The sequence below is a fragment of the Neopsephotus bourkii genome, unplaced genomic scaffold (genome assembly GCF_033783945.1).
Source record: "Neopsephotus bourkii isolate Nb327-2 ecotype Australia unplaced genomic scaffold, CSIRO-AGI_Nbou_v1 NB_694, whole genome shotgun sequence".
In the NCBI taxonomy this organism is placed as follows: Eukaryota; Metazoa; Chordata; class Aves; order Psittaciformes; family Psittacidae; genus Neopsephotus; species Neopsephotus bourkii.
In genome coordinates this window covers 178238-203927 of record NW_026901193.1, presented here as the reverse complement: position 1 = coordinate 203927, position 25690 = coordinate 178238, and the positions used below count along the sequence as shown (strand labels likewise).

General features: G+C 66.0%; 2 protein-coding genes across 5 annotated transcripts in view; one reads left to right on the top strand and one right to left on the bottom strand.

Moving 5' to 3' along the window:
• The first annotated feature begins 1142 nt into the window (after positions 1 to 1142).
• IER2 (immediate early response 2) lies at positions 1143 to 2376 on the top strand. Its single transcript, XM_061353773.1, has one exon. The coding sequence runs from the start codon at positions 1177 to 1179 to the stop codon at positions 2200 to 2202; it is 1026 nt and encodes a 341-aa protein (XP_061209757.1). The 5' UTR covers positions 1143 to 1176; the 3' UTR covers positions 2203 to 2376.
• A 404-nt stretch (positions 2377 to 2780) lies between these two features.
• The window catches only part of CACNA1A (calcium voltage-gated channel subunit alpha1 A), a 29092-nt gene continuing 6182 nt past the window's right edge, over positions 2781 to 25690 (bottom strand). The window contains exons 6-47 of one of the 4 annotated variants that reach the window (XM_061353799.1): positions 25382 to 25569; positions 25166 to 25269; positions 24964 to 25079; positions 24818 to 24873; positions 24610 to 24703; positions 23230 to 23439; positions 22314 to 22426; positions 21715 to 21827; positions 21389 to 21520; positions 21166 to 21238; positions 20938 to 21055; positions 20785 to 20852; positions 20593 to 20699; positions 19169 to 19903; positions 18706 to 19073; positions 18358 to 18496; positions 18148 to 18277; positions 17773 to 17832; positions 17586 to 17692; positions 15625 to 15724; positions 15371 to 15531; positions 15163 to 15303; positions 14878 to 15079; positions 14627 to 14791; positions 14120 to 14230; positions 13583 to 13666; positions 13384 to 13500; positions 13235 to 13300; positions 13039 to 13139; positions 12414 to 12564; positions 12205 to 12332; positions 11406 to 11502; positions 9421 to 9526; positions 9023 to 9130; positions 8853 to 8953; positions 8393 to 8484; positions 8175 to 8340; positions 7869 to 7979; positions 7195 to 7230; positions 5856 to 6051; positions 5511 to 5767; positions 2781 to 3520 (exon numbers count right to left, since the gene is read on the bottom strand). In XM_061353799.1, the coding sequence (XP_061209783.1) occupies positions 3092 to 3520; positions 5511 to 5767; positions 5856 to 6051; positions 7195 to 7230; positions 7869 to 7979; positions 8175 to 8340; positions 8393 to 8484; positions 8853 to 8953; positions 9023 to 9130; positions 9421 to 9526; positions 11406 to 11502; positions 12205 to 12332; positions 12414 to 12564; positions 13039 to 13139; positions 13235 to 13300; positions 13384 to 13500; positions 13583 to 13666; positions 14120 to 14230; positions 14627 to 14791; positions 14878 to 15079; positions 15163 to 15303; positions 15371 to 15531; positions 15625 to 15724; positions 17586 to 17692; positions 17773 to 17832; positions 18148 to 18277; positions 18358 to 18496; positions 18706 to 19073; positions 19169 to 19903; positions 20593 to 20699; positions 20785 to 20852; positions 20938 to 21055; positions 21166 to 21238; positions 21389 to 21520; positions 21715 to 21827; positions 22314 to 22426; positions 23230 to 23439; positions 24610 to 24703; positions 24818 to 24873; positions 24964 to 25079; positions 25166 to 25269; positions 25382 to 25569 (6257 nt within the window). In that variant the 3' untranslated portion in view covers positions 2781 to 3091. The other 3 variants (XM_061353797.1, XM_061353795.1, XM_061353796.1) reach the window with 3 other exon arrangements.

Here is a 25690-nt window from a genome sequence, read left to right as displayed (position 1 = left end):
TGACGTTCGGTCAAGTGCCTTACCCGCTGCCCGGCCCCCCTGGGCCCTGCTCACGGCTCCATTACCGCACCGCTCTGTGCCAAACCCCCCAGCACCCAGGCGGGGAGGGGGGGACACACAGGGACACCCCCCTTGGCCCTCCTCTGCCTTCCCCCCCAATGCCTGGGTTGTTCCTCCCACCCCCCCCCCCTTGCTGCGCCTCAGTTCTCCCCTTTCCACTGTGTAATGAGTTGCACCAGGTCGCAGCCCTGCAGGGGTGCCCCCCCTCCTTTTAACTGAGGGGGGGGTCCCCTCCTCATTGGAGGGGTCCCCTTTTCACTAAGGGCGGAGGGGGTCAGGCTTATTTCTCTCCCTTTTCTTTCCGTTTTCTGACCCAGAAGCTGTACAGAAACGGGGAGCATGGACCCCCCCCAGCCCGGGCTTGTGCTTCCCCCCTCCCCACGACCCCCCCCGGGGGGGTCCCCAGTGTCTGTCCTGTGTTATGAAGTGCCAAGAGGCCCCTTCCCCCCCCCCCCAACCCCGGAGTCGCTGGAGAATTGCACATGAACTGCTGTAGGAGAGCGGCGAGGGGCCGCGGCGTGTTAATAGTGACAATAAAACACGAGAGGTTTGATAACACCCCCGGCACGTGCGCCGAGAGGGGCGGGGCTGCAGGGGCGCGGCCCCGCCCCTTTGTCCATATTTGGTAAGGAGGAAGTGGGCTGATCCCGGGCTTGCGCACACACACACCCCCTCCCCTCGTCTTCCGCGGAGCTCCGCCCCTTTGCTGTCGTCCCCTTATATAGTCAGGGAAACGGCGCGCCGTGACGTCACGGGGGGGGTTCCCGTGTAACACCCGCTCTTACACATAGCCCACCTCCCCCCCACCCCGGGCTGGCCCGGGAAACGTGGGGAGGGGCACAGGGACATCCCCATGCGGGTACAGGGCCCCCCTCCATGGGTCACAGGGACCCCCACCGTGGGTCACAGGGATCCCCCCATGTGGGTACAGGGCCCCCCTCTGTGGATGACAGGAATCCCCCCATGTGGGTACAGGGGCCCCCTCCATGGGTCACAGGGATCCCCCTCCGTGGGTCACAGGGATCCCCCCATGTGGGTACAGGGACCCCCCCCACGGACACCGCGCCGTGTCGTGTGTCCCCCCCCCCCGGGGTATTTCCGCCGCTCCGGGGCCGGATGCGGAGCCGGGGCGGGCCCGGTGCTGGGGCGGTGGGGGGGGGGCGGAAGCGGCGCTACAAGAGCCCCACGGCGAGGGCGGCCCCAGCGCACTCCGGTCCCGGCGGCGCCATGGAGGAGGCGCAGCGGCTGCTGACGGTGTCCGTGTGGAAGCTCTACCGGTGCCGGCTGCAGCGCGGCGGCCTCCGCCTCCACCAGAGCCTCCAGCTCTCGCTGCTCGTCCGCGCTGCCCGGCACCGGTACTTGACCGCCCGCGCCGCCGAACTGGGACCCACGGCGGGGAACCCCCTGGGGATGGCTCCCGGGGACCCGCACGGGGGAGACCCCCCGAGACGACCGAGCCCGGACCTCCGCTGCCCCCGGGACCGGGAGGACCCAGCGAGCCCGGACCCCCACAGCCCCAGGGACCGGGAGGACCCAGCGAGCCCGGACTCCCGCGGCCCCCGGGACCGGGAGGACCCAGCGAGCCCGGACCCCCACAGCCCCAGGGACCGGGAGGACCCAGCGAGCCCGGACCCCCGCGGCCCCCGGGACCGGGAGGACCCAGCGAGCCCGGACCCCCGCGGCCCCCGGTACCGGGAGGACCCAGCGAGCCCGAACCCCCGCGGCCCCCGGTACCGGGAGGACCCAGCGAGCCCGGACCCCCGCGGCCCCCGGTACCGGGAGGACCCAGAAAGCCCGGACCCCCGCGGCTCCCAGGAGCAGTACCGGGACCACCCCCAGGCCTCCCCGAGCCGGTACTGCGCTCAGCCGAGTTCTCCGAGGCCGCCAGCGCCTCCCCGGGACCCTCCGAGTGCTCCCTGCTCCTCGCCGCCGCCTGAGCCCGGTTCCCCCGGAGCTGCTCCGGTCGCACGGGTCGGGCGCAAACGGCGGAGCAGCGGCTCAGGCGGTGCCGGGCCGGTGCTGAGTAAACGGGCGCGGTTGGAGGCGGAGGAGCCGCCGCTCGCTCCGGGGCCCCCCGGTCGGTGCTCGGGGATGCCCGCAGCCGCTTTCGCCTTCCTGGTCCGCGCCGTCGGGGCGTGCTGAGCCCCCGCTGCGGACACTCGGACTCTCGTGGCTCCCGGTGGGCTTCCACCCCCGGTAACGCCTCTGCCCACGGCCGTGCCGTGCTGGAGGGGGATTCCAGGCTGGTCCTGCCCCCCCCTCCCCGAATTGTGTTTAATTACTATTTTGTTAATTAAATAAAGTGGTTTCTGTGCAGCCACCGCCTGGGGGGGTCCCTGTGATATCCCACGGGGGGGGGGGGCAGGATACGGGGAGAATCCCCACCCCCCCTTTCCCGGTTCCGGGAAGTTCCACGTGCTGCCCACGCGGGGGGAGGGGAGCGCGCCCGGATGTGCGGGGGAGGGGAAGGGGAGGTTGGGGCAGCCCATCCCCCACCCCGGTGCTTCCTGGTTGCTAAGGGGGGGGAGGGGGGAACAGCACAGACCCAGTGCACCCCCCCCCCCCCAAACCCTCCTGTGCCGGTCCCGGGAAGCAGGGAGAAGGGCTCGATCCAAAATTCCTCTTGTTTTAATGGTTCCGTTCGTGGGGGGGGGGGGTCGGGGGTCGGGTTTTGTCTCTTTTTTCTCTTTATTTCTTGGATTCGGTAACTCGGTTCATGCAATTGGCGGCAGCTCCGGTCCCTCGGGCGGGGATGGGGGCGGCGGTGTCCGGTGCCCGGCCCGGAGCCTCCCCCAGGCTCCGTTTCCCGCTTCCCACCGCCCATTCCCGCTCCTCCCGGTGCGGGGTTTGGGGGGGGGGGGTCCCGGTTCCGCCCCCGGTGGCGGCGGCTCCTCCAGATGATAAAACTCATCCATAGCCCCGGGAGCGAGCGCCGGGTGGGGGGGGGGTTGTTTGTGTGTGTGGCGTCTGCACCCCCTCCCCGCCGCCCTATGTCGCGGCGCTCTGTCGCGATAGATCGTCGGAGGCGCCGCTAGCAGCAGTCATCGTCCGTTTCGCTGTAGGGGTCGCGGAGACCGGGCCGCCCCTTCGCGGTGCCGTGCCCCGGGTAGTAGCCGTTGGGCAACCGCCGGCCGGGCCGGGGCGGGGACGGTCCCGGTCGTGTCCCCCCCGCTCCGCCGCGGCCGCCGGGCCGGGGGCCCCGTGGGACGCGTCCGTCGAGCGCCGGGTCGGGGTCGCGGGGGGGGTCGGTCCATCGCGGGGAGGCGGCGGCGGGCGGCGGAGGGCGGCGGGGCCCGCGGGCGGGGGGCGCGGCGGCGGGCGGGGGGCGGCGGGCGGCGGGGGAGAAGGAGACGTGGGGCCGCGGCGTGGCGGGGGTCGGCGGGAGCTGGCGGCGGGCGCGGCGGGGGGTGCTGGTCCCGGAGGTGGAGAGCACCGGGCTGCCGCTGACCGAACTACTGCCCTACAGCAACACCGAGACAGCGGGGTGACCGCGGGGGACCGGGCGGGACAGCGGGGGGACACGGCCATGGGGGGGTGACCACGGACACGGGGGAAGGAGAGGCGCACAGATGCAGGACGTGAGAGCGTGGGCAGGGATGCAGGGACACGAGGGACACGTAGGGACATGGACACAGGGACACCAGGAGGAGGCATGGACATGGGGGGCAAGGGCAAAGATGGGTTGGACACAGGGGTTGAAGGGGACAACACGAGGAATGGGGGGGCACAGGCATGGCGGGGGGGGGGGGGGCATGGATGGGAAGCAATTGGTCACAGGGATGTGGGTTCCCGAAAGACAGAGGGAACGTGAACATGAACAGCAGGGGAGCAGCCGCGGGTTTAGGGGGCACAGACATAAGCAGAGACATGGGGGGGGGGCGTCACAGCCATGGGGGGCGACAGCCACCGGCCATGCAGACACGGGGGGGGGCCCAGACAGGGATAGGGAGGGCAAAGCAGCGAGAACATTGGGGGGGATGGACATAAACGAGAGAGCAGAGGGGAAGAGAAGTGAGAAGAGGTGGGGAGGGCTACGGGGGCAGAGGGGAGTGGGGAGAAGGGGGGGCATGTGGGGGGGCTGCCGGCTCCCCCCGAAGCCACTCGCAAAGCAGGAGGGGGGAAGATGTTGGGACTCAGCCGGGGGAGATGGGGAGGAGCAGGGGGCTGGAGGAGTTTGGAAGAGTCGGCCCCGGGGGGGTGGAGCCCTGCACCCTAAAGTGGAACCTGGGGGGGGGCACACACCGTGAGCCCCAACCCGTTACCTGCAGGGACTCAGGGGGTGGGGTCCGTGCCCCCCCCCCCAGGCTAGGACCATTCACCCGGATCCTGGGGGGTGAGGCCAGGACCCCCCAGCGCTGGGTGCAGGGGGTGATCACCCCAATTGAGGCCTTTGGGGGCTGCACCCCCCCTGCCTATGGAGGTGAGGGGCCCGTGCACCCCGATCCATGGTGAGGAACTCAGCACCCATCCCATGGTGCAACTGCTGCGTCCCCCCAGTGCCATCACCCCAGCCCCAACCCAGGGCTGGAGGGGTCCCGTGCACCCCCAAATGCCTGCACACACCCCTCCCCCCCCGTCTTGTGGGGTGCCCCAAACCCATCGGGTGCAATTTGTGCACCCCAAAACAGGGGTGGGAGAGGGATCCCTGCACCCCAACCCTGGGGGCCACCCACCCCAATGTAGGGCTCGGGGGAGTCCCTACACCCCAACTCTGCACTGGGGGGAGCTCCATGGTCCTGCTAAGGGGGTGCAGCAGAGCTGGAGATGGGGGGGGTCACCCCAAACCAGTCCAGGGCAGCCAAGAGGGGGGGCATCTTCATTCCAAACTTTCCAGCGTTCCTGGAGGGGGGATTGATGGATCCGGGGGGGCCGGAGCAGACGTGGGGGGGCCCCGAACCGCTTACCTGGGCCACCCCTCGCCGTGACAGCGCAGCCAAAGCACAGCGATGGGGAGACAGAGACGTGAATCACGGCAGGGCCCCCCCCAAGCAGCGGGGGGCACGGGGGGGGGGGGGAAGCAAGGAATGGGCAGGGTGGGAGGGGCCGAGAGCAGAAATGGGGGGGGGGGTATCCAGGGGGGTCAAACATCACCACAGCAGCTCATAACCCCCTTTGCACCCCCACATCCCACTTAGAGCTGCCCCCCTCCCCCCATTGCCTTCCCTTTGGTGCTGCCCATCTGATGTTGGGAGGCTGGAGCCCCAAGGTGGGGCGCTGGGGGGGGGGGCGGCTTCTGCCGGTCTAACTGGATGCCACCAGTATAAACTGGGGGGTGACACTGGGATCCCCCACACAGACCCTAAGGGGGGTCCCAGTGCATGGCGGGGGGCAGTGTCTTTGGTTGAAGCCTGGTCCAGAGGCCACCGGACACCCTGCTTGTCTCCTATGGGGGGGTGTCCCCACAGCCCCCCCCTTTACAGGCGAAGGGGAGAGCGGAGGGGGGCACCCACCTGCCGGGGGGGGGCGTGCTCCCGGCCCTCGCTGGGGGAGCGGGACCAGCGGCGGTCGCGGGAGCGGGGCCGCCCGTAGTCGTGGCGCTCGGGGGGGGGGCCCCGCTCCTTGTCGCCAGCGCCGTGGTGGTGGTGGTGGTGGTGGTGGTGGTGGTGGTGCCGGTGCTTGCGGTCCTTGGCGCGGCCCCGCTCCGGGTCCCGCTCCTTGGGAGGGAGCTCCCCCGACTGCGTTGTGATGCTCAGGTCGGTGCCCAGCCCTGCAGGGGCACAGCGGAGGGGGATGGATGGGGGGGCCGTGGGGTGCAGCACATGGGGGGGAGAGGGTGTCCGGGGGTCCCGTCCCACCTGTGTCCATGTCCGTGTAGCGGCTGAGGGAGCGCTCCGAGGTGCGGTGGCTCCGCTCCCGCCGGCGCTGGTGGTGCCGCTGCCCGTCCTCGGGAATGACGCGCTCCAGGGAGTAGTCATCCAGGCGGATGCCGCGGGCGCGGGGGTGGCCCAGGGTGGAGGCTGAGCGCTTCATGGGGCTGGCGTCGGATATGGTCTGTGGGGACAGCAGCGGGGGCTCACGGGGAGAGATACCTGTGAGCATTGGCTCTGTGCCTTCATTCATCATCCATCCATCCACCGTCCATCCAGCATCCATCCATCCTCCATCCATCCATCCATCCACCCATCACCCATCCATCCATCCATACATCATCATCCACCCATCAATCATCCATCCATCCACCGTCCATCCATCCTCCATCCATCCATCCATCCTCCATCCATCCATCCATCCATCCATCCATCATCCATCCATCCATCCAGCATCCATCCCCCATCCATCCATCATCCATCCATCCAGCATCCATCCCCCATCCATCCATCATCCATCCATCCATCCATCACCCATCCATCCATCATCATCCATCCATTACCCATCCATCCATCCATCCATTACCCATCCATCACCCATCCATCCATCCGCCATCATCCTTCCTTCCTTCCTTCCTTCCTTCCTTCCTTCCTTCCTTCCTTCCCTCCCTCCCTCCCTCCCTTCCACCCTGCTCCAGTGCTCAGGTGCCCCCCTCCCCAGCTCCATCCCTGCTCGCCCTTGCCATGGATCCAGGCTCTGCTCCCACGCCAGGTCCGGTGTCCCCTCCCCTCGTGCCAGGCTATCCCCAAGCCTCCCTTGGGGGGGCCCCAGAGGTGGGCTGGGGGGGACATGGACACGCTCCAGTGCCACATCCCAGCCCCACCCTGAGACAGATTCCCCCCCCCTCGCTGCTCTATCCATTGAGCTGCTGCTGCCAGGGGCCTCCAAGTGTCACTGGGAGGGATATGGGGACAGGAGGAAGGGGACAGGGACATGGGAACAGGAGGAAGGGGACAGGGACATGGGGACAGGAGGAAGGGGACAGGGACATGGGGACAGGAAGAAGGGGACAGGGATATGCAGTGGTGGGTGCAGGGGTAGATGCAGGGATAGGTGCAGGGGTAGGTGCTGATGTGGTACAGGGATGGGTACAGGGGTGGGTGCTGGTGTGGGTACAGGGATGGGTGCAGGGGTAGATGCTGGTATAGGTGCAGGGGTGGGTGCAGGTGTGGGTGCTGGTGTGGGTGCAGGGTGGGTGCAGGGGTGGGTGCAGGGTGGGTGCAGGCTGAGCCCGTGGGGCAGCTCCCGGGGCCCGGCGGTACCTACACTGAGGTTATTCCCGCGGGGTCGGACCTTCCTCCTCTGCTGAGCCCAGGCAGTGCCCGCAGGGCCGGGAGAGAGAGAGACCAGCGTGAACACGGGGGGGGGGGGCGGGAGGGGTACGGGGGGGGGGCCGGGTCACCCCACACAGAGCCAAGCACGGGCCAGGCGAGCAGCAGCAATGAGCAGAGCAGCCAGAGCATCCCTGTCCCTGTCCTTGTTCTCATCCCCAGGCATGCGGAGGCGAGCAGGGGGGACATCCCCAAAGCTGGTGGCTCCACTGGCATCGAGGACACTGTCCCATGTCCCCCCCCTTTGTGGCTGTTTCGGGGGGGGGGGTCCTGCACCAGAACGGAGCTGCTGCAGCCGCTGCAGGAGCATCCCCACACCAGGGGACCAGGATACGGCATCACCGCCCCACAGCTCCCCTCCCCGCTGCCGCTAAGCTCATGCCCCCCCCCAAGCTCGCAGACCAGCAGCAGCCATTGGGGGGGACACACATCCCACTGGGGCCACTGGTGGCAGCCACAGCGGGGACCCCAACAAGCCCTCCCCCCCCCCGAAAGCATCAATGGCCACAGGGCTATAAGAGGACAAAGGGGTCGCGACGGGGACCGTGTCCGGTGTTCCCTCGGGGGGGGGGTGCCGTGCTGGGGGCACCCCGGAAGGGGTCCCCTCACCTGGTTTTCAGCAGGGAGCCGTGGCATGGAGGCGGCTCGGCCATGCCCCTCCATGGGCAGGTACTCGCTGTCTGAGTATCCATCCTTGGCCATGTCCCGCATCTCCACCAGCTGCGGGGCACGGGGAAAACTGAGGCTGAGGGGGGGGGGGCACCGAACCCCGGGACACCCCCGCTCCAGGGCAGGAAGAGTTGGGGGCTGGGATCAGGGGATATAGGGGTGGATGGAGAGGAGGCTGAGGGGACCCATGGGGACCTATGGAGATGGGGGCTTGTGGAGGGGGCCACGGGGGTTGGGGGCCCTCACCTGGGAGCTGGGGCGGGTGCTGGGCACGTCCTCGGGGTGCCCCCGCTCGGGGCTCCAGGTCCCTGTTTTCTGGAACATCTCCTGGGCGCGCTGCGTCACCCAGGAGGGGCTCTCCTTGAGGCCCCCGTCCCGTGTGGCCCTGGGGGGGGGACCAGGCTCAGCCCCCCTCCTGCCCGCCCCACACCGGGCAGCGGCAGGACCGGACCGGCCGCACTTACGGCTCCGCTCCGGGCGCCGCGTCCGGCCCCGGGGCTCCCTCCTGCGACGGGGATGGCGGCTCCATGCGCTGGAACATGAGCGGCGTCCGGTTCTGCGGGGACAGCGGAGAGGCTGGGGACGGGCCGGGGGTGCGGAACGGGGAGGAACGGGGCTGGGATGGGAGGGAGCGGGGAGGGGATGGGGGCACAGAGATGGGACAGAGCTGGGGCGCTCGGACATGGGGATGGGGGCACCGGGGAGAAATGGGGACAGGGCTGGGATGAGGATGCCGGAGGTGGCGGAACCCAAACGGGGACACTGAAGGGATGCTTGGGGACAGGGGGAGGAGTCGGGACAGGGACGCGGGAGTCACTTGGGAAAGGGGCAGATCACTACGGGGATGCAGGAGGTGGGAACGGAGAGGATGGGGCTGGGCTGGGGCCACCTCAGGGCCATGGGGAGGGTTTGGGGGCCCCCCACCTGCTCCTCCCGCATGGCCTGCAGCTTCTTGGCCTTGCTCTGCCGATAGTATTCCATGATCATCATCGCGGCGTAGATCTTCCCCACTGTCAGGTCGGTGGCTGCGGGCACAGAGGGTGAGCAGGGACCGGGATTGGGGACCGGGAATGGGGACCGGGATGGGGCCTTACACTTGTGGGGGGTGACGAGCAGGTCCAGGTTCTTGGGGGACAGGTTGGGCCAGATGGCCACCATCTCCTTGCGGAGCTCCGCATCCATCTGCTGCTTGTCGGCTCCTCCTGCGGGGACAGCGCTGAGCCCCAGGGACCAGCCCCTGCATCCTGTCCCCCTTTGCACCCATACCCCAGAGACCCTCATCCGTGTGTCCCCCCCCACACCCCAGGGACCCCGCCTCCATGATCCTATTGGGTTTTGGGCTGCACCCCCTCAGGTTCACGTCCCCATCCCTCTGGGATCCCCGCACCCCAAAGTCCTTGTCCCCTTCCCTCTGTGATCCCCACCCCTGGTCCCCCCCCGCACCGCTGCATCCCCCACGTCCCCACGAGCATCCCCTTGTGTCCCCCCCTGCCTTTGGCGATCTTGATGTCGAGGGCGGTGCGGATCAGCGCCATGAGCGTGGAGTTGAAGTGCACCGTGTTGTCATCGGCCACCGGCAGGTCCATGCGGAGCAGCCGCTGCGGGGCCGACCACGGGGGAAGGGGGTCACCACCGGGACCCCCCCCCTCACCGCGCTATGGGGCTGGCGAGAAGGCGGGGGCCACCCTCAATCCCCCTCCCCCCCGCCACCCTCCGCCTTCTCCCCCTCCACCCCCCCAGACCCCTCCCCACGAACGGCCCGGGATGGGGGGGGGGGAGACAAGGCACTGCCAAAGGGGGGACCCCTGCGTCCGGGGGGGCAGCACATGCAGCACGTGCAGCATGGGGGGGACACACGACCCATTCCCGGCTCTGAAGTGGCCGGGGGGGGGGGGGTTGTGGTGCAAAGCAGCGGTTTTGGGGGGGGTCCAAGGGGTCGTGCTTGAGCTGGGGGGTGCAGGGAGGAGCAATGAGTTTGCGCGGCCTCAGCCCCACGATGCGCCCCCCCCAGCTCCCAGTGCCAAGCAGATGGTTTACCCCCCCCCATAAGAAGGGCAGGGACCCTGCCCCTCATGCAGCCCCGAGGGGGGGGGGATTTGGGGGTGCAGAGCAAGGCAAGGAGCAAGTGATGCTGATGGGGAGAATGAGGCACGGAGCAGTGGGATCCCCATGCCCCCCCCTTTGTGCCCCCCCCCCCAGTGCCCCACGATGCAGGTCTCTCCCTCCCCCCAGGGAGGTCCGGGGGGGCCATGGGCCGTGCAGCAGCCGGGGTGGGGGGAAAGGGGGGGTCGATGTGGGAGAGGAGGTGGGATGGGGGGAGGGGAGTGGGGAGGAGGTTGCGGGGGGGGGGGCTCCAAAAAATGAGCTGCTCCAGCGGAGGCAGCGTCGAGCCCCAAAGGGACCCCCAAGAGTGGGGGACCCCAAAGAGGAGCTTCTGGGGGAAGCCCCACTGGGGACCCCAAACAGAGGGTCCTTGGGGGGCTGGGAGCCCCATGGGGGGGGTCTCCAAACAGAAGCTCCTTATGAGGCTGGCCAAGGGCCATGGTGGGTGTCCCCCAATAGGGGTTTGTGTGGGGTGGTTGAGCCCCATGGTGGACCCCAATAGGAGGTCCTTGGCGGGGTCGTTGAACCCAAGGGGGACCCCAATGAGCGGGTCCTTGGCGGGCTGGGAGCCCCATGGGGGGGTCCCCATAGGGGGGTATGGGTGGCTCCATCCCCATTATCTCCAGCCCCTCGTTCAGGGCGGTTGTGGGGGGGCCCCGCTCCGGGGGGGGCCGGATCTTACCCAGCCCGTCCATGGGGGGACCCGCGGAGCCGGCTCAGCACAAACCAAGGGCAAAGAAAGCGTCCAAAACCAACCGAGAAGAGGATGAAGAGAGGCCGGGGAGCATCGGCTGAGCCGGTGCCGCCGGTGCCGGGGCGGGGGGGGCTTGGCTTCGCCGGGGGGGGGTTATTCTACCTTATAAGCCACACGGGGTGGGCATTTCTTGCCTAAACCCAGGGGCGGGGACATATGTCTCAGCATTTCATACATGTCCATGAATGTCAGCCGGCCCCTGGGAGCGGAGAGAAGGAGAAGGAGAAGACATGGGACAGCAAAAGGAAAAGGGGAAGGGGGGGAAGAGGGAGAGAGACAGAGACGTGGAGCGGAAAAATGGAAACCCCCAGGAAAAACCAGCTGGAAAAGGCTGAACCCCATCAACGGCCCCAGCGAGGAGGAGGAGGAGGAGGGAGGAAGGCGACGGCCGTGCCCATCATGCAGCCCCACCGGGGGGGGGGCCGCAGCAAGCAGAGGGGTTTGGGGCAAGGGGATGGGGGGGCTCCATGCCTGGGGCCGGCGCTGGGTGCGGGACGTGTGTGTTTGGTGTGTCCATATATATATATATATATATATAAAGATATCATATATATATCTGAGAACCCAGAAGCAACATTCATTCCGTGGATGCTCAGCAGGTTTTTAGTGTCAGTTCAAACCTTGCAAGCAACCCTATGAGGGCATTTCTTGCCTAAGCCCAAGGGGGGAGATATAACTCGTAATAAACTGTACATATCCTTATAATGAATGCGGCCACTGCAAGAAGAATACAGGGGGGTTAGTGAGGAGGCCGGAGCCACGCGGATGCCGACGCCACGACGGGATGGGGAAGCTGAGGCACGGAGCGGTCCAGCCCTTTCCAGGCTCCCCAGGGCCTCAATGAGCATCAAGGGATGCCCTGAGAGCAGCTTGGGGTACAGCAAGGAGCCGCCCCAGCCCATCCCATCGCACACATCCCACCCTAGGGACCCCTCCAGCACCCAGAGGGGGTCTCTGGGAGGGGTGGGATGGGGGCAAGAGGAAGGAATCCAACGGCCAAGCACCTCCAATTGAGAGCCCTCAATGGTCCTGAGGCTCCCTCCAACCCAACCCCATTCCATGAGTCCATGATCCAAGTCCCTGCTTCCTCTTCATGATCCCTTATTGAAGCCCAAGACCTCAGCGGTCTCGAGGGTCCCCCCCAACCCAAGCCCATTCCGTGATCCTATGGGGGGAAACCAACTCCTGCCCACAATGGCTGTGGGGGACAGTGGAGCTTGGGGACACCCCCTTTGAGGGGACACCCCCTTTGGAGGGGGCACACAGAGGAGCAGGGAACCTGCAGCATCCCCCTGGCTGGAGATGGGGACACACACAGGGTCCATCCAGCCAAGCCCCGGTGGTGCTGGCACCAAGAGGGGCTCCAAGGGAATGGGGGGACCCCCTCAAAAGCACCCCCAAAGCCGGGGGGGGTCTTACCAGGCAGCGGGGTCGTACTCGGCCCAGACCCGGACGTACTCGTCCAAGTGATGGGGGCCCAGGATGGAGGAGTCGCGCGTCAGGTACTCGAAGTTGTCCATGATGACAGCGACAAAGAGGTTCAGCATCTGGGGGTGCACAGACACACTCAGGGGGGGATGGGGGGTGCTGGGGCGCGTTAAAGGGGTGCCGGGGGCGCCGGGGCTCACCAGGAAGGAGCAGAGGAAGATGAAGGACACGAAGTAGAAGTAGGCGAACTCGTTGCCGCACTCGTGCTCGCGGATGCCCGAGTTGTGGTCGCAGGGTTTGCCGCTCAGGCAGGACAGCATGATCTCGTGCCAGGCCTCCCCCGTGGCGCTCCTGCGGCACCGGCACCCGCTGCACCGCGGCTGCACCGCGGCTGCACTGGGGCTAACGGGCACTGGGGGCTAATGGGGGGGGGACTGGGGCTGATGGGAGCTGCTGGGGCTAATGGTGGGGGGACTGGGGCTGATGGGAGCTGCTGGGGCTAATGGGTGCCACTGGGACAGTGGTATGGCACTGGGACAGTGATGTGGCACTGGGTGCCGCTGGTGCTACTGGGTGCTGCTGGAGTACCAGTACAGCACTAGGACAGTGGTATGGCACTGGGTTCCACTGGTGCTACTGGGTGCTGCTGGAATAGCAGTACAGCACTAGGACAGTGGTATGGCACTGGGTGACACTGGTGCTACTGGGTGCCACTGGGACAGTGGTATGGTACTGGGAATCACTGGTGGGACTGGGAATCACTGGTATCACTGGTGGCACTGGGGCACTGGTGCACCGGTGTTACTGGTGTTACTGGGCACTCACCGGAACAGGAGCATCAGTGCCTGGAAGAAGGTCCGGAAGTTGTTGTGCTGGGTGATGGCCGATTCATCGTCCTCCTCCTCGATGCCGATGTTCCCAAAGACCTGGGGGGAGCCATGGGGGCCCGGGGGGGGGGTGGGGGAGTCAGGGTTTGGGGAGCTGCAGCAGTGTTGGAGGGGTGCGGAGGGGGCTCTCTCACCTGCATCCCGATGATGGCGTAGATGAAGAAGAGCATGGCGATGAGCAGGCAGACGTAGGGCAGCGCCTGGGGGCACAGCAGCACCGGTCAGGTTTGGGGGGGGGGGGTACCCCCATGGGGCACACAACAGAGGGGTGCGGGGGGGGCACCTTGAAGGACTGCACGAAGGTCCAGAGCAGGATGCGGATGGTGTAGCCCTGGCGCAGGAGCTTGATGAGGCGCGCGGCGCGGAAGAGCCGCAGGAAGCTCAGGTTGATGAAGTTGTTCTGGGGACGGCAATGGGGAACGGTGGGAACCGAGGACCCGGGTCCATGTTAAAGGCAGGGGCTGGTTCCGGCTCCCACGTACCCCGAACTCGGTGACCAGGATGTCCGTGATGCTCCCGAGCACCGTCACGAAGTCAAAGACGTTCCAGGCGTCGCGGAAGTAGTTCTGGGAATGGGGAAGGGGCGAAGGGCGAGGGGAAGATCCCAGCAAGAGCAACCCAGACCATGGAGCCCCTGATACTGGGATCTATGGAGCCCACAGTACCCCTGCACTGCACCCATGGATCCCACAGTACCCCTGCACTGCATCCATGGATCCTGCAGTACCCCTGCACTGCACCCATGGGTCCCACAAGTACCCCACATTGGCTCCATGGGTCCCACAGTACCCCACATTGGCTCCATGGGTCCCACAAGTACCCCTCATTGGCTCCATGGGTCCCATAAGTACCCCACATTGGCCCCATGGGTCCCACAAGTACCCCGCATTGGCTCCATGGGTCCCACAAGCACTCATGCATCAGACCCCCGGACCCCCAGTGAGCCCTGCAGCAGCTCCCAGGCTCCGGCAGGATTCCATGGGTCCGGCTGCGGTGCCGGTGCTCCCATGGGCACGTACCAGGACACCGAAGGCCATAATCTTCAGGAGACACTCGAGGGAGAAGAGGGACGTGAAGACGTTGTTGAACATCTTCAGCACGTACTCATAGGCATCCGAGGCATCGTAGAACTGGGGAGGGAGGCAGGGATGGGATGGAGCCAGGGGACAGGGATGGGATGGGGACAGGGATGGGATGGAGCCAGGGGGACAGGGATGGATCCAGGGGGACAGGGGTGGAGCCAGGGGGACAGGGATGGAGCCAGGGGGACAGGGATGGATCCAGGGAGACAGGAATGGATCCAAGGGACAGGGATGGATCCACGGGGACAGGGATGGGATGGAGACAGGGGGACAGGGATGGATCCGAGGGACAGGGATGGATCCAGGGGGAGAGGGATGGATCCAGGGGGACAGGGATGGAGCCAGGGGAACAGGGATGGAGCCAGGGGACAAGGCCAGTGCCCAGGGTCCTGCCCCCAAGGGACAGGGCTGAACCCCAGTCCCCTCTGTCCCCCTCCCACCGACCTTCATCATGAGGACGATGGTGTTGAGGGCGATCATGGCCATGATGGTGTACTCGAAGGGGGGGGACACCACGAACTGCCACATGCGGTACTGGAAGCTCTGCCGGTTCTGCGGCATGTGCCGCGTGAGCGGCTTGGCGCTGATGGCGAAGTCAATGCAGGCTCTCTGCAGGGCAGGACACGGGTGGGTGCCACCGGCCCGCACCCGAGGGTGCTGAGGAGCACAAAGAGGGGGTCCCCAAGGGGGGGCACCTCGTTCTTCTCCAGGCTGTACTCCTCCATCATCTTGTCGCCCTGCTCCTGGAAGGTGATGATGATCAAGGCCACGAAGATGTTGACGAAGAAGAAGGGGAAGACCACGAAGTAGACCACGTAGAAGATGGACATCTCCATGCGGTACCCAGGGCTCGGCCCCTGGTTCTCATAGGTGGCATCCACCGAGTGCTTGAGGACCCTGCGGTGGGATGGGGATGGGGACGGGGTGGGTCCATGCCGGTCTCCATCCCCGCATCCCGCCCTCCATCCCCAGGCCCTTACTGCGGCCACCCCTCGCCGGTGGAGACGGTGAAGAGGGTGAGCAGCGCCCAGAGCACGTTGTCATAGTGGAACTCGTACTTCTTCCACTCCCGCTTCTGCGCCTTCACCTCGTTGTCCTTCTCATAGACCAGGTACTCCCCCCTGCGAGGGACGGGGTGGTGGGATGGGGTCTGGGGGTGCAGTGGGGTCCCCCCCGGCCCAGCATTACCTGCAGTCCTTCTCGAACTCCTTGGACTCATCGGTGCAATAGAAGAACTTGCCCTTGAAGAGCTGCACGGCCACCACGGCGAAGATGAACATGAAGAGCATGTAGACGATGAGGATGTTGAGCACATTCTTCAGGGAGTTCACCACGCAGTCAAAGACAGCCTGGGGGGGGTGTGGGGGGGAGTGGGACACACAGGGACCGGGTTGGCACCATCCAGGCCTCCCCATTGGGTCCCCATTGCCCCCTTCACCCACCTTGAGCTTGGGCAGCCTCTTGATGGTCTTCAAGGGCCGGAGGACGCGGAGGACGCGGAGGGATTTGATGGTGTTGATGTCCTTCCCCTTGCTGCTGCCACTGCGGGGATGGGGGACAAGAGGGGACGTGGGGCCCTGTCCCTGAGCGGGGTTTGGGGGGTGCAAAGAGGGGGTGAAGAGGAGCGAGGCGCAACCACGAGCACGAGGAGAGGACGAGGACGAGGACGAGGATGGGGACGGAGGCAGAACTTTACCGTGAGCTGCTCCTGCGGCCGGAGGCAGAGCAAGGGGAGAGACAAGGCAGGGTGAGAGCCCGGCCCCCCCAGCCCACGCACACCCCCTCTGCCCCTGTGCGGGGCTGCTCCGGCCTTGCTCACACCTTACTCAGAGGGCATCCTCCCACCTTCCGTCCAGGATGCTCCCCCTTTACTTGGGGATGCTCCCCCTTTACTTGGGGATGCTCACCCTTTACTTGGGGATGCTCACCCTTTACTTGGGGATGCTCACCCTTTACTGGGGGATGCTCACCCTTTACCTGGGGGATGCTCACCCTTTACTTGGGGATGCTCACCCTTTACCTGGGGGATGCTCACCCTTTACCTGGGGGATGCTCACCCTTTACTTGGGGATGCTCACCCTTTACTTGGGGATGCTCACCCTTTACTGGGGGATGCTCACCCTTTACTTGGGGATGCTCACCCTTTACTTGGGGATGCTCACCCTTTACTGGGGGATGCTCACCCTTTACCTGGGGGATGCTCACCCTTTACCTGGGGGATGCTCACCCTTTACTTGGGGATGCTCACCCTTTACCTGGGGGATGCTCACCCTTTACTTGGGGGATGCTCACCCTTTACCTGGGGGATGCTCACCCTTTACCTGGGGGATGCTCACCCTTTACTGGGGATGCTCACCCTTTACCTGGGGGATGCTCACCCTTTACTGGGGGATGCTCACCCTTTACCTGGGGGATGCTCACCCTTTACTGGGGGATGCTCACCCTTTACTTGGGGATGCTCACCCTTTACTTGGGGGATGCTCACCCTTCACTTGGGGGATGCTCACCCTTTGGTCTAAGGATGCTCATGGGATGCTCAGACACCTAGGGGATGCTCACCCTTTACTTGGGGGATGCTCACCCTTTACTTGGGGGATGCTCACCCTTTACTTAGGGGATGCTCACCCTTTGCTCTAAGGATGCTCATGGGATGCTCAGACACTCAGGGGATGCTCACCCTTTACTTGGGGGATGCTCAGTTCCTGAAGGGATGCTCACCCTGTACTTCAAGGATGCTCAGGGGATGCTCAGACACTCAGGGGATGCTCACCCTTTGCTCTAAGGATGCTCATGGGATGCTCAGACACCTAGGGGATGCTCACCCTTCACTTGGGGGATGCTCACCCTTTGCTCTAAGGATGCTCATGGGATGCTCAGACACCTAGGGGATGCTCACCCTTTACTTGGGGGATGCTCACCCTTTGCTCTAAGGGTGCTCATGGGATGCTCAGACACTCAGGGGATGCTCACCCTTTACTTGGGGGATGCTCAGTCCCTGAAGGGATGCTCACCCTTTACTTCAAGGATGCTCAGTCACTCAGGGGATGCTCCCCCTCATCCCTACAGGCTTTCCCACCCCTTACAAACAGCCTACTCATCCTTTGCCCAGGGGATTTCTCATTGCCCTTAGGGTTTGCTGCAGCCCTGCTCACTGCTGTGGTGCCTGCACTTGGGGACAGCAGGACGGTGACAGAACAACACAGCGCGGTGACAAGCGGACGTCAAGCACAAAGCAGAGCACAGCCCCACCGGGAGCCACTGGGAAGCACTGGGAGGCACTGGGAGAGGTGAGACGCCGCCACCTCCATCCCTTCCCCACCATCCCCATGGTACCCTCCCTGGTGCCACCAGTGTGGGGGGACCCCCATAGCCCCCCCCCCCCATGTCCCTATGGGGGACTCACGTGAAGGCAAAGGCCACCAGCGCCCCGCTGACCACGATGAAGTCCAGGATGTTCCATAGGTCCCGGAAATAGGCCCCTTGGTGAAGCACCAGCCCCAGATCCACCATCTATGGGGGGTAAAGGGGGGGTAAAGGGAGTGTGGGGGTGCGGGGGGGCACCCTGGGGTAACCCTCATCCCCTTGCTCACCTTGATCACCATCTCAAAGGTGAAGACCCCCGTGAAGACATAGTCAAAGTACCGCAAGACCTGGAGGGGGAAGATGCTGGGGTCCCCCCTGGCACCCTAGGACCCCCTATGGCACCCTAGGACCCCCTATGGCACCCTGGGACCCCCTATGGAACCCTAGGACCTCCTATGGCACCCTGGGACCCCCTATGGCACCCTAGGACCCCCTATAGCACCCTGGGACCCCCTATGGCACCCTGGGACCCCCTCAAGCACCCAGGGGCTGCAGCAGGGTCTTAGAGGTATGACAAAGGGGGGAACCCCCCATTTTGTCAGAGCTCTGGGGGCTGTTTTGGGGTCCAAGTGGGGGGGTCCTGTTTTGGGGGGGGCGCTCACGTTGTTGCGGGGGGCATTGGGCTGCACGGGATCCTCAGCAGCCAGCGCGATGCTGCTCATGGCGATGACCATGAGGATGCACATCTCAAAGTAGCGCAGGTTCACGATGTAATGGCACAACCGGCGAAACCTGGGGGGGGAGGGCACAGTGAGGGGGGGGCAGCGAGGGGCACCCCCAGCCACCCCCTGCAGCATCCCCTCGGCGCTCACGGGTTGGTGGTGGACAGGATGAACATGGAGCTATAGGGCACCATGGGCTTGGGGCCGTTCTCCTCCTGGTCGTCGCCTTCCTCCTTCTTCTCCTCTTCCTCCTTGCGGGGCAGTGGCTCCGGGTTCGCATTTCTGTTCACTGCGGGGGCAGCAGCGTTATGGGCCCTGGCACCCCCCAAGAGGCACTCCCAGACCCCCCCAAACCGCCCCCATCCCCCCCATACCCAGGAGCCTCAGACCCTCGGACCCCCCCCCAAACCACCTCCATCCCCCCCATACCCAGGAGCCGCGGACCCCCCCCAACCACCCCCATCCCCCCCATACCCCAGAGCACCAGACGGTCCCTACCCTGGACCAGGGCGCTGGTGGGGGGCGGCGGGAGGGGGGGTGGGATGTCCACAGCCGTGTGCTCCGGCTTCCCCCCCGCCTTGGCGGGGTTGTTGTGGGTGCTGGGGTTGGTGACCACCAGGCTGGTGTCGGGGGGGGGGTTTGTGGTGCTGCTGGTTTGGGGGGCCCTGCGGAGGGGGGCCCCGGCGGGGCAGGAGCTGTGGTTGCCCATGTTGGGGGGCACGGGGGGGTCGGCAGTGACCAGTTTGTTGTTCTTCATGTTATCGATGTCTTCGGCCACGGGGGGCTCCCGGCGGCCCAGGTCCTGCTGGATGGGGCGGGTGGTGGAGAGCGTGGGGCCCGGCGGCCCCCCGGGGGCCTGGTTCTCCCTGCGGAGAGGCCACGGGGCTCAGTGGGCACCGGGAGCGGCCGCGGGAGCCAAAGCGGGGCCCAGGGGGGGGGGGTCCCGGTGCTCCGCGCTCACCTCCGCCTCCGGTGCCGCCGCTCCTTGTCCTCCCGCCTGCCCTCGCCGTCGAAGGCGCCCGCCGGAGCGTGCCGGTGCCGCCGGCGCCGCTCCCCGTCCCCGTGCTCCCCGTCCCCATCGCCGCGCACCGGGCGGCTCCCATCGCGGTGCCGCGGCCGCCTCTCGGGCCTCCCGCCCTCCTCGCCCTCCTCGGCCGCCCTCCGGTGCGCCCGGTGCCGCCGGTGCTCGCGGTCGGGCTGGGGGGACCCGGAGTGGCCGCCGCCGCCTCCCGCCCGGTGCCGCCGCTCCAGCGCTTTGAGGCGCTCGGGGTCCCCGTAACCGCGCTCGGGGCTGGGCTCCCGCTGCGGGTCCCGGCTGCTGCTGCGGGGCCGGCGGCCGGGGCGCGCTGCGGCGGCGGGAGGGTCCCCGGGGCGGGGACCGCCGGGGTCGGGGCAGCGCGGGGGCCGGCGCGGGTCCTCGGGTCGGGGGTGCCCGAAGCGCGGCTCCGGCTCGGGCGGGCGCGTTTTGTTGGTGTTGTTGTTGCGGTTCTCGTGCGGGTCCACCACGAGCGGGCGGTCCAGGTGCGTCTTCATGTCCGGGCGCAGGTGGCGGGCGTAGGGCACCTTCCAGCGCTCCTCGGGGTCCAGCTCGCTGTAGAGCGCCTCCCGGCTGGCCAAGAGGTTCTGCTTCCGCAGCTCGCTCGTGCGCTGCTCCCACACGGACTTGGAGGCTTTGTGGTTCTTGTGCTGCTCCTTCCTGCAGCGGGAGCCACAGCCTGAGGGGGCCCGGGTGGAGCCGGCGTGGAGATGATGATGGGGGGGAGCTGGGATAGGATGGAACTGGGGATGGAGCCGGCGTGGACATGATGGGGTGGAGATGGAGATGGGGTGGGACTGGGGATGGAGCCGGCGTGGAGCCGGGGATGGAGCCGGGATGGAGCTGGGGATGGAGCCGGGATGGAGCTGGGGTGGAGTCAGGATGGGGCTGGAATTGGGATAGGATGGAACTGGGGATGGAGCCAGGGATGGAGCCAGGATGGAGCTGGGATGGAGTCAGGATGGAGCTGGAATTGGGATAGGATGGAACTGGGGATGGAGCCGGGATGGAACTGGGATGGAGTCATGATGGAGCTGGAACTGTGATAGGATGGAACTGGAGATGGAGCCAGGATGGAGCCAGTGACGGATCTGGGATGGATCCAAGGATGGAGCTGGGACAGAACCAGGACTGATATGGGATGGATCTGGGGATGGATCAAAGGATGGAGTCAGCATGGAGCTGGAATGGAGATAGGATGGAACTGGGGATGGATCAAAGGATGGAGTCAGCATGGAGCCGGAATGGAGATAGGATGGAACTGGGGATGGAGGCGGGGATGGAGCCCAGGCTGGAGCTGGGATGGATCCAAGGCTGGAGCTGGGGTGGATCCTGCCTGGAGCACTCACATGGTGACGGACATGTTGGCCGCCGAGAGCGGGCTCACTTCAGCCACCTCCTTCACCTTCTGCAGCGCCAGCTTCTGGTTGGCGGCTTCCTCCTCCTCCTGCTCGTCCTGCAGAGCCCCACAGTGTGCCTGGGCCAGCCCCGAGGCCCCGGTGATGGCCGGGGGGGGGGGTGCCCCCGGGGCTGCCCCTCACCTTGGTGAGCTCCTGGGCATTGGCCAGGTTGTCCACTGCGATGGCCAAGAAGACGTTGAGGAGGGTGTCTGGGTGCCCCGTTAAGGCAAAAGCGGGGCCTGTTATGGTCCAGGGACCCCCCCAAACCCCCCCCCGAAGGCATCCCAAGGATGCAGTTGCCAAAGAGGGTGAGGACGATGAAGTAGACAGAGAAAACCATCCCCCCCTTGACGCCGCCCTGAGATTTGATGCCGTCGTACATCACCGCGTTCCAGTCTTCTCCAGTCAGGATCTGGGGTGCGGAAAGGAGATGGGGGGGGGGTACAGCAGAGACCCGACCCCCCCCCTCAGCACCCCACCTCCTCGGTGCACCCCCTCCCCCGGCCCCGGGGGCGTCCCTACCTGAAACACCGTCATTATTGCTGCTGGGAAAGTGTCGAAGTTGGTGGGGGGGGTCCCGTCGTCAAAATTGAACCTGGGGGGGGGGGGTGAAGCGGTGGGAGCCCCACCCCCACCGGGTGCTCCCCAGCAAGGACCTGGGGGCACAGAGACACCCCCACGCTGGGGAACGGGGGGGTCCCGGTGGAGGGGGGGGGGACACCCCAGCCCCTGCCCGGTCACTCACTGTCCCCCGAAGAGCTGCATCCCCAAAAGGGCAAAGACGACGATGAAGAGGAAGAGGAGGAAGAGGAGGCTGATGATGGACTTCATGGAGTTGAGGAGGGAGACCACCAGGTTCCGGAGGGAAGCCCAGTACCTGCCGGGCAGAGCGGGGATGCACACACAGGGGTGGCACGGGGACACGGGGGGGAGGAGGGCACACAGGGACATGGGGACGGTGCGCGGACACAAGGATGGTACCCGGGTACCCCGCGATGCCTCCGTGCATCCACACCCTGCCCCCAGACCCATAGGCACGGCCATGGCCCCGTTTGACCCCGCAGCACTCACTTGGTGACCTTGAAGATGCGCAGTAACCTGAGAGCTCGGAGCACGCTGATCCCGAAGGATGTTCCCGGCTTCACAACGGCCCAGATCACCTCGAAGATGCTTCCGATGATAACCTGGGAGAGGAGAGGGTGTCCCGGTCCCCAGCCCGGCCCTGTCCTGGCCCCAGCCCTAAAGCAACCTCTTCCCCATGCTCATCTTCTGCTCATCCCATCCCACCTTCACCCCCATTCCACCCTGTCCCCATTCCCACCCCATCCCCATCCCCATCCCCATTCCCATCCCATCCCCATCCCATCCCCATCCCATCCCCTCCCATCCCCATCCCATCCCCATCCCATCCCCTCCCATCCCCATCCCATCCCCTCCCATCCCCATCCCATCCCCATCCCATCCCCATCCCATCCCCTCCCATCCCCATCCATCCCCTCCCATCCCCATCCCATCCCCTCCCATCCCCATCCCATCCCCTCCCATCCCCATCCCATCCCCATCCCATCCCCATTCCCATCCCATCCCCATCCCATCCCATCCCCATCCCATCCCCATCCCCATCCCCATCCCATCCCCATCCCATCCCATCCCGTGCATGCAGCACTCACGGCGCAGTCGAAGCAGTTGAAGGAGGAGTGGAAATAAGGCCGGGTGCCGAGGCCGTACATTTTTATAAACATCTCGGACATAAAGAGTCCCAAGAAAATGAATTCTGCATAGTCTGGGGGGGACAGGGACAGTGAGGGGGGATGGGACAGGGACAGTGAGGGGGGGATGGGGACAGGGACAGTGAGGGGGGGATGGGGACAGGGACAGTGAGGGGGGGATGGGGACAGGGACAGTGAGGGGGGGGCAGGGGGATGGGGACAGGGACAGTGAGGGGGGCATGGGGACAGGGACAGTGAGGGGGGGACGGGGACAGGGACAGTGAGGGGGGCAGGGGGGGGGATGGGGACAGGGACAGTGGGGGGGGATGGGGACAGGGACAGTGAGGGGGGCAGGGGGGGGATGGGGACAGGGACAGTGGGGGGGGGATGGGGACAGGGGGAGGGGCAGCAGGGGAATGCGAGGGCTCCTTAGGGAACAGCAGAGGGGGATCATTGGGGGCGCTTCAAGGGGGGCATTGAGGAGATGGGGGCCCAGGAGGGTGTTGAGGAGATGGGGGCCCAGGAGGGCATTGAGGAGGAGATGGGGGCCCAGGAGGGCGTTGAGGAGATGGGGGCCCAGGAGGGCATTGAGGAGGAGATGGGGGCCCAGGAGGGCACTGAGGAGGAGCTGGGGGCCCAGGAGGGCGTTGAGGAGGAGATGGGGGCCCAGGAGGGCACTGAGGAGGAGATGGGGGCCCAGGAGGGTGTTGAGGAGATGGGGCCCCAGGAGGGCACTGAGGAGGAGATGGGGGCCCAGGAGGGCGTTGAGGAGGAGATGGGGGCCCAGGAGGGCACTGAGGAGGAGATGGGGGCCCAGGAGGGCACTGGGGAGGAGATGGGGGCCCAGGAGGGCACTGGGGGCGCGGGGGGCACTCACAGAGGAAGTCGGAGAGCCAGTCGGGCTGGTCGTAGTGGACGATGGCGACGCAGAGGGTGTTGAGCGCCACGAGGCTGAGCACGGTCCAGTAGAAGGCCTGAGTTTTGACCATGCGGCGGATGTGGAAGCGCATCCTCCGCTCCCGCTTGTGGAAGAAGGAGGCGTTCTCCAGCTTGGCACTTTTGAGGCTGGCGCGGGCGAAGGGGGAGCCTGGGGAGAGCCCCCCGAGACGAGCACCGGCGGCACGGTCACCCCCAGAGCCGAGCACCGGCACCCAGCACCCCCGAACCAGTACAGCCCATTGCACCCAGCACCCAGCACCCCTGAACCAGCACAGCCCATTGCACCCATCAGCCCTGAACCAGCACAGCCCATTGCACCCAGCACCCATCAGCCCCAAACCAGCACAGCCCATTGCACCCATCAGCCCTGAACCAGCACAGCCCATTGCACCCAGCACCCAGCACCCCTGAACCAGCACAGCCCATTGCACCCAGCACCCAGCACCCCTGAACCAGCACAGCCCATTGCACCCAGCACCCCTAAACCAGCACAGCCCATTGCACCCAGCACCCAGCACCCCTGAACCAGCACAGCCCATTGCACCCAGCACCCCTAAACCAGCACAGCCCATTGCACCCAGCACCCAGCACCCCTGAACCAGCACAGCCCATTGCACCCATCAGCCCTGAACCAGCACAGCCCATTGCACCCATCAGCCCTGAACCAGCACAGCCCATTGCACCCAGCACCCCTAAACCAGCACAGCCCATTGCACCCAGCACCCATCAGCCCCAAACCAGCACAGCCCATTGCACCCAGCACCCCTGAACCAGCACAGCCCATTGCATCCAGCACCCCTGAACCAGCACAGCCCACTGCACCCATCAGCCCCAAACCAGCACAGCCCATTGCACCCAGCACCCCGAAACCAGCACAGCCCATTGCACCCATCAGCCCCAAACCAGCACAGCCCATTGCACCCAGCACCCCGAAACCAGCACAGCCCATTGCACCCAGCACCCCTAAACCAGCACAGCCCATTGCACCCAGCACCCATCAGCCCCAAACCAGCACAGCCCATTGCACCCAGCACCCCCAAACCAGCACAGCCCATTGCACCCAGCACCCCTGAACCAGCACAGCCCATTGCACCCATCAGCCCCAAACCAGCACAGCCCATTGCACCCAGCACCCCCAAACCAGCACAGCCCATTGCACCCATCAGCCCCAAACCAGCACAGCCCATTGCACCCATCAGCCCCAAACCAGCACAGCCCATTGCAATCACCCCTCCCCATGACCCCCATTCCCCCTCACCCAGGACCCATCAGCCCCCCCCATTGCCCCCCATCTCCCCCCCATGCCCCCCTCACGCACCCACAGAGGCGATGTCACCCAACTGCTCCTCAGCATCCTCAGGGCTCAGCAGGTCCGTTTTGCTCTTCTTGATGGTGGCCCTCCGGAGAGCTCCCGCAGGGGGGCACAGGGAGGTGGGTGTCACCCCATGGGACCCCCCCAACCCCTTCCCCCAGCCTCACCTCCCCGGGGGCCCCCGTTACCGGCAGGGACATGGGGGGCACTTACCATCGAAGGGGTGCCGGGGCTCGCCCTCGGCGTCGTCCTCAGCCAGGATCACTTCTTCTGAAGGGAAGTGGGGGGGTCAATGGGAAATGGGGGTGCCGGGGTGATGGGGGGGATCCCCGGGGTGATGGGGGGGTCCCCGGTGCTCACCCGCTTTGGAGATCCACTCCATGTAGCCATTGAGCTCCCTCTCGATCTGCTGCTGGCGCCGCAGCTTCAGGAACGCGCGGCGGTTTTCCACCCGCTCCCGCTCTTTGGCAAACTCCCTACGGAGCCAAAGGGAGCCAATGGGCACGGGCACAACCCGGGGGGGGCACCCCAATGATTCCAACCCCCCCCCCGTGCCCTGTACCCGGAGAGCACCCCCAGCACGAGGTTCAGCATAAAAAAGGAGCCGATGATGATGAGGGGGATGAAGTAGAGCCAGTTCCAAGTGTTCCCTGAGGCATCGTTGCTCTGGGGAGCAGGAAAGAGGGGTCACGGGTTGGGGGGTATCCAGTGATTCTGGGGGTGCTGTGATCCAGAGGGGCTCCCATTGGGATCAGAGCACGGGGCCGGGGGGGCTCACATAGTAGAGGAGGTCTGTCCACCCTTCCATGGTGATGCACTGGAAGACGGTGAGGACGGCGAAGAGGATGTTGTCGAACTGGGTGATGCCGTAGTTGGGCCCTTCCCAGTACTTCTTGCACTTGGTGCCATTGGGACAGATCCGGGCCGGCTCGTCCGTCCCGCACGGGACTTCCACCTTGATCTCGTCTGGAAGCCAGGCCGGGATCAGCACTGCCCATCCCGAGCCCAGCCTGGAGCTGGCAATGGTGGCAGCAGTGGCGGTGGCCTCCTTGCCAGGGCTGGGATGGTTTGGAACTGGGGTGCCCCC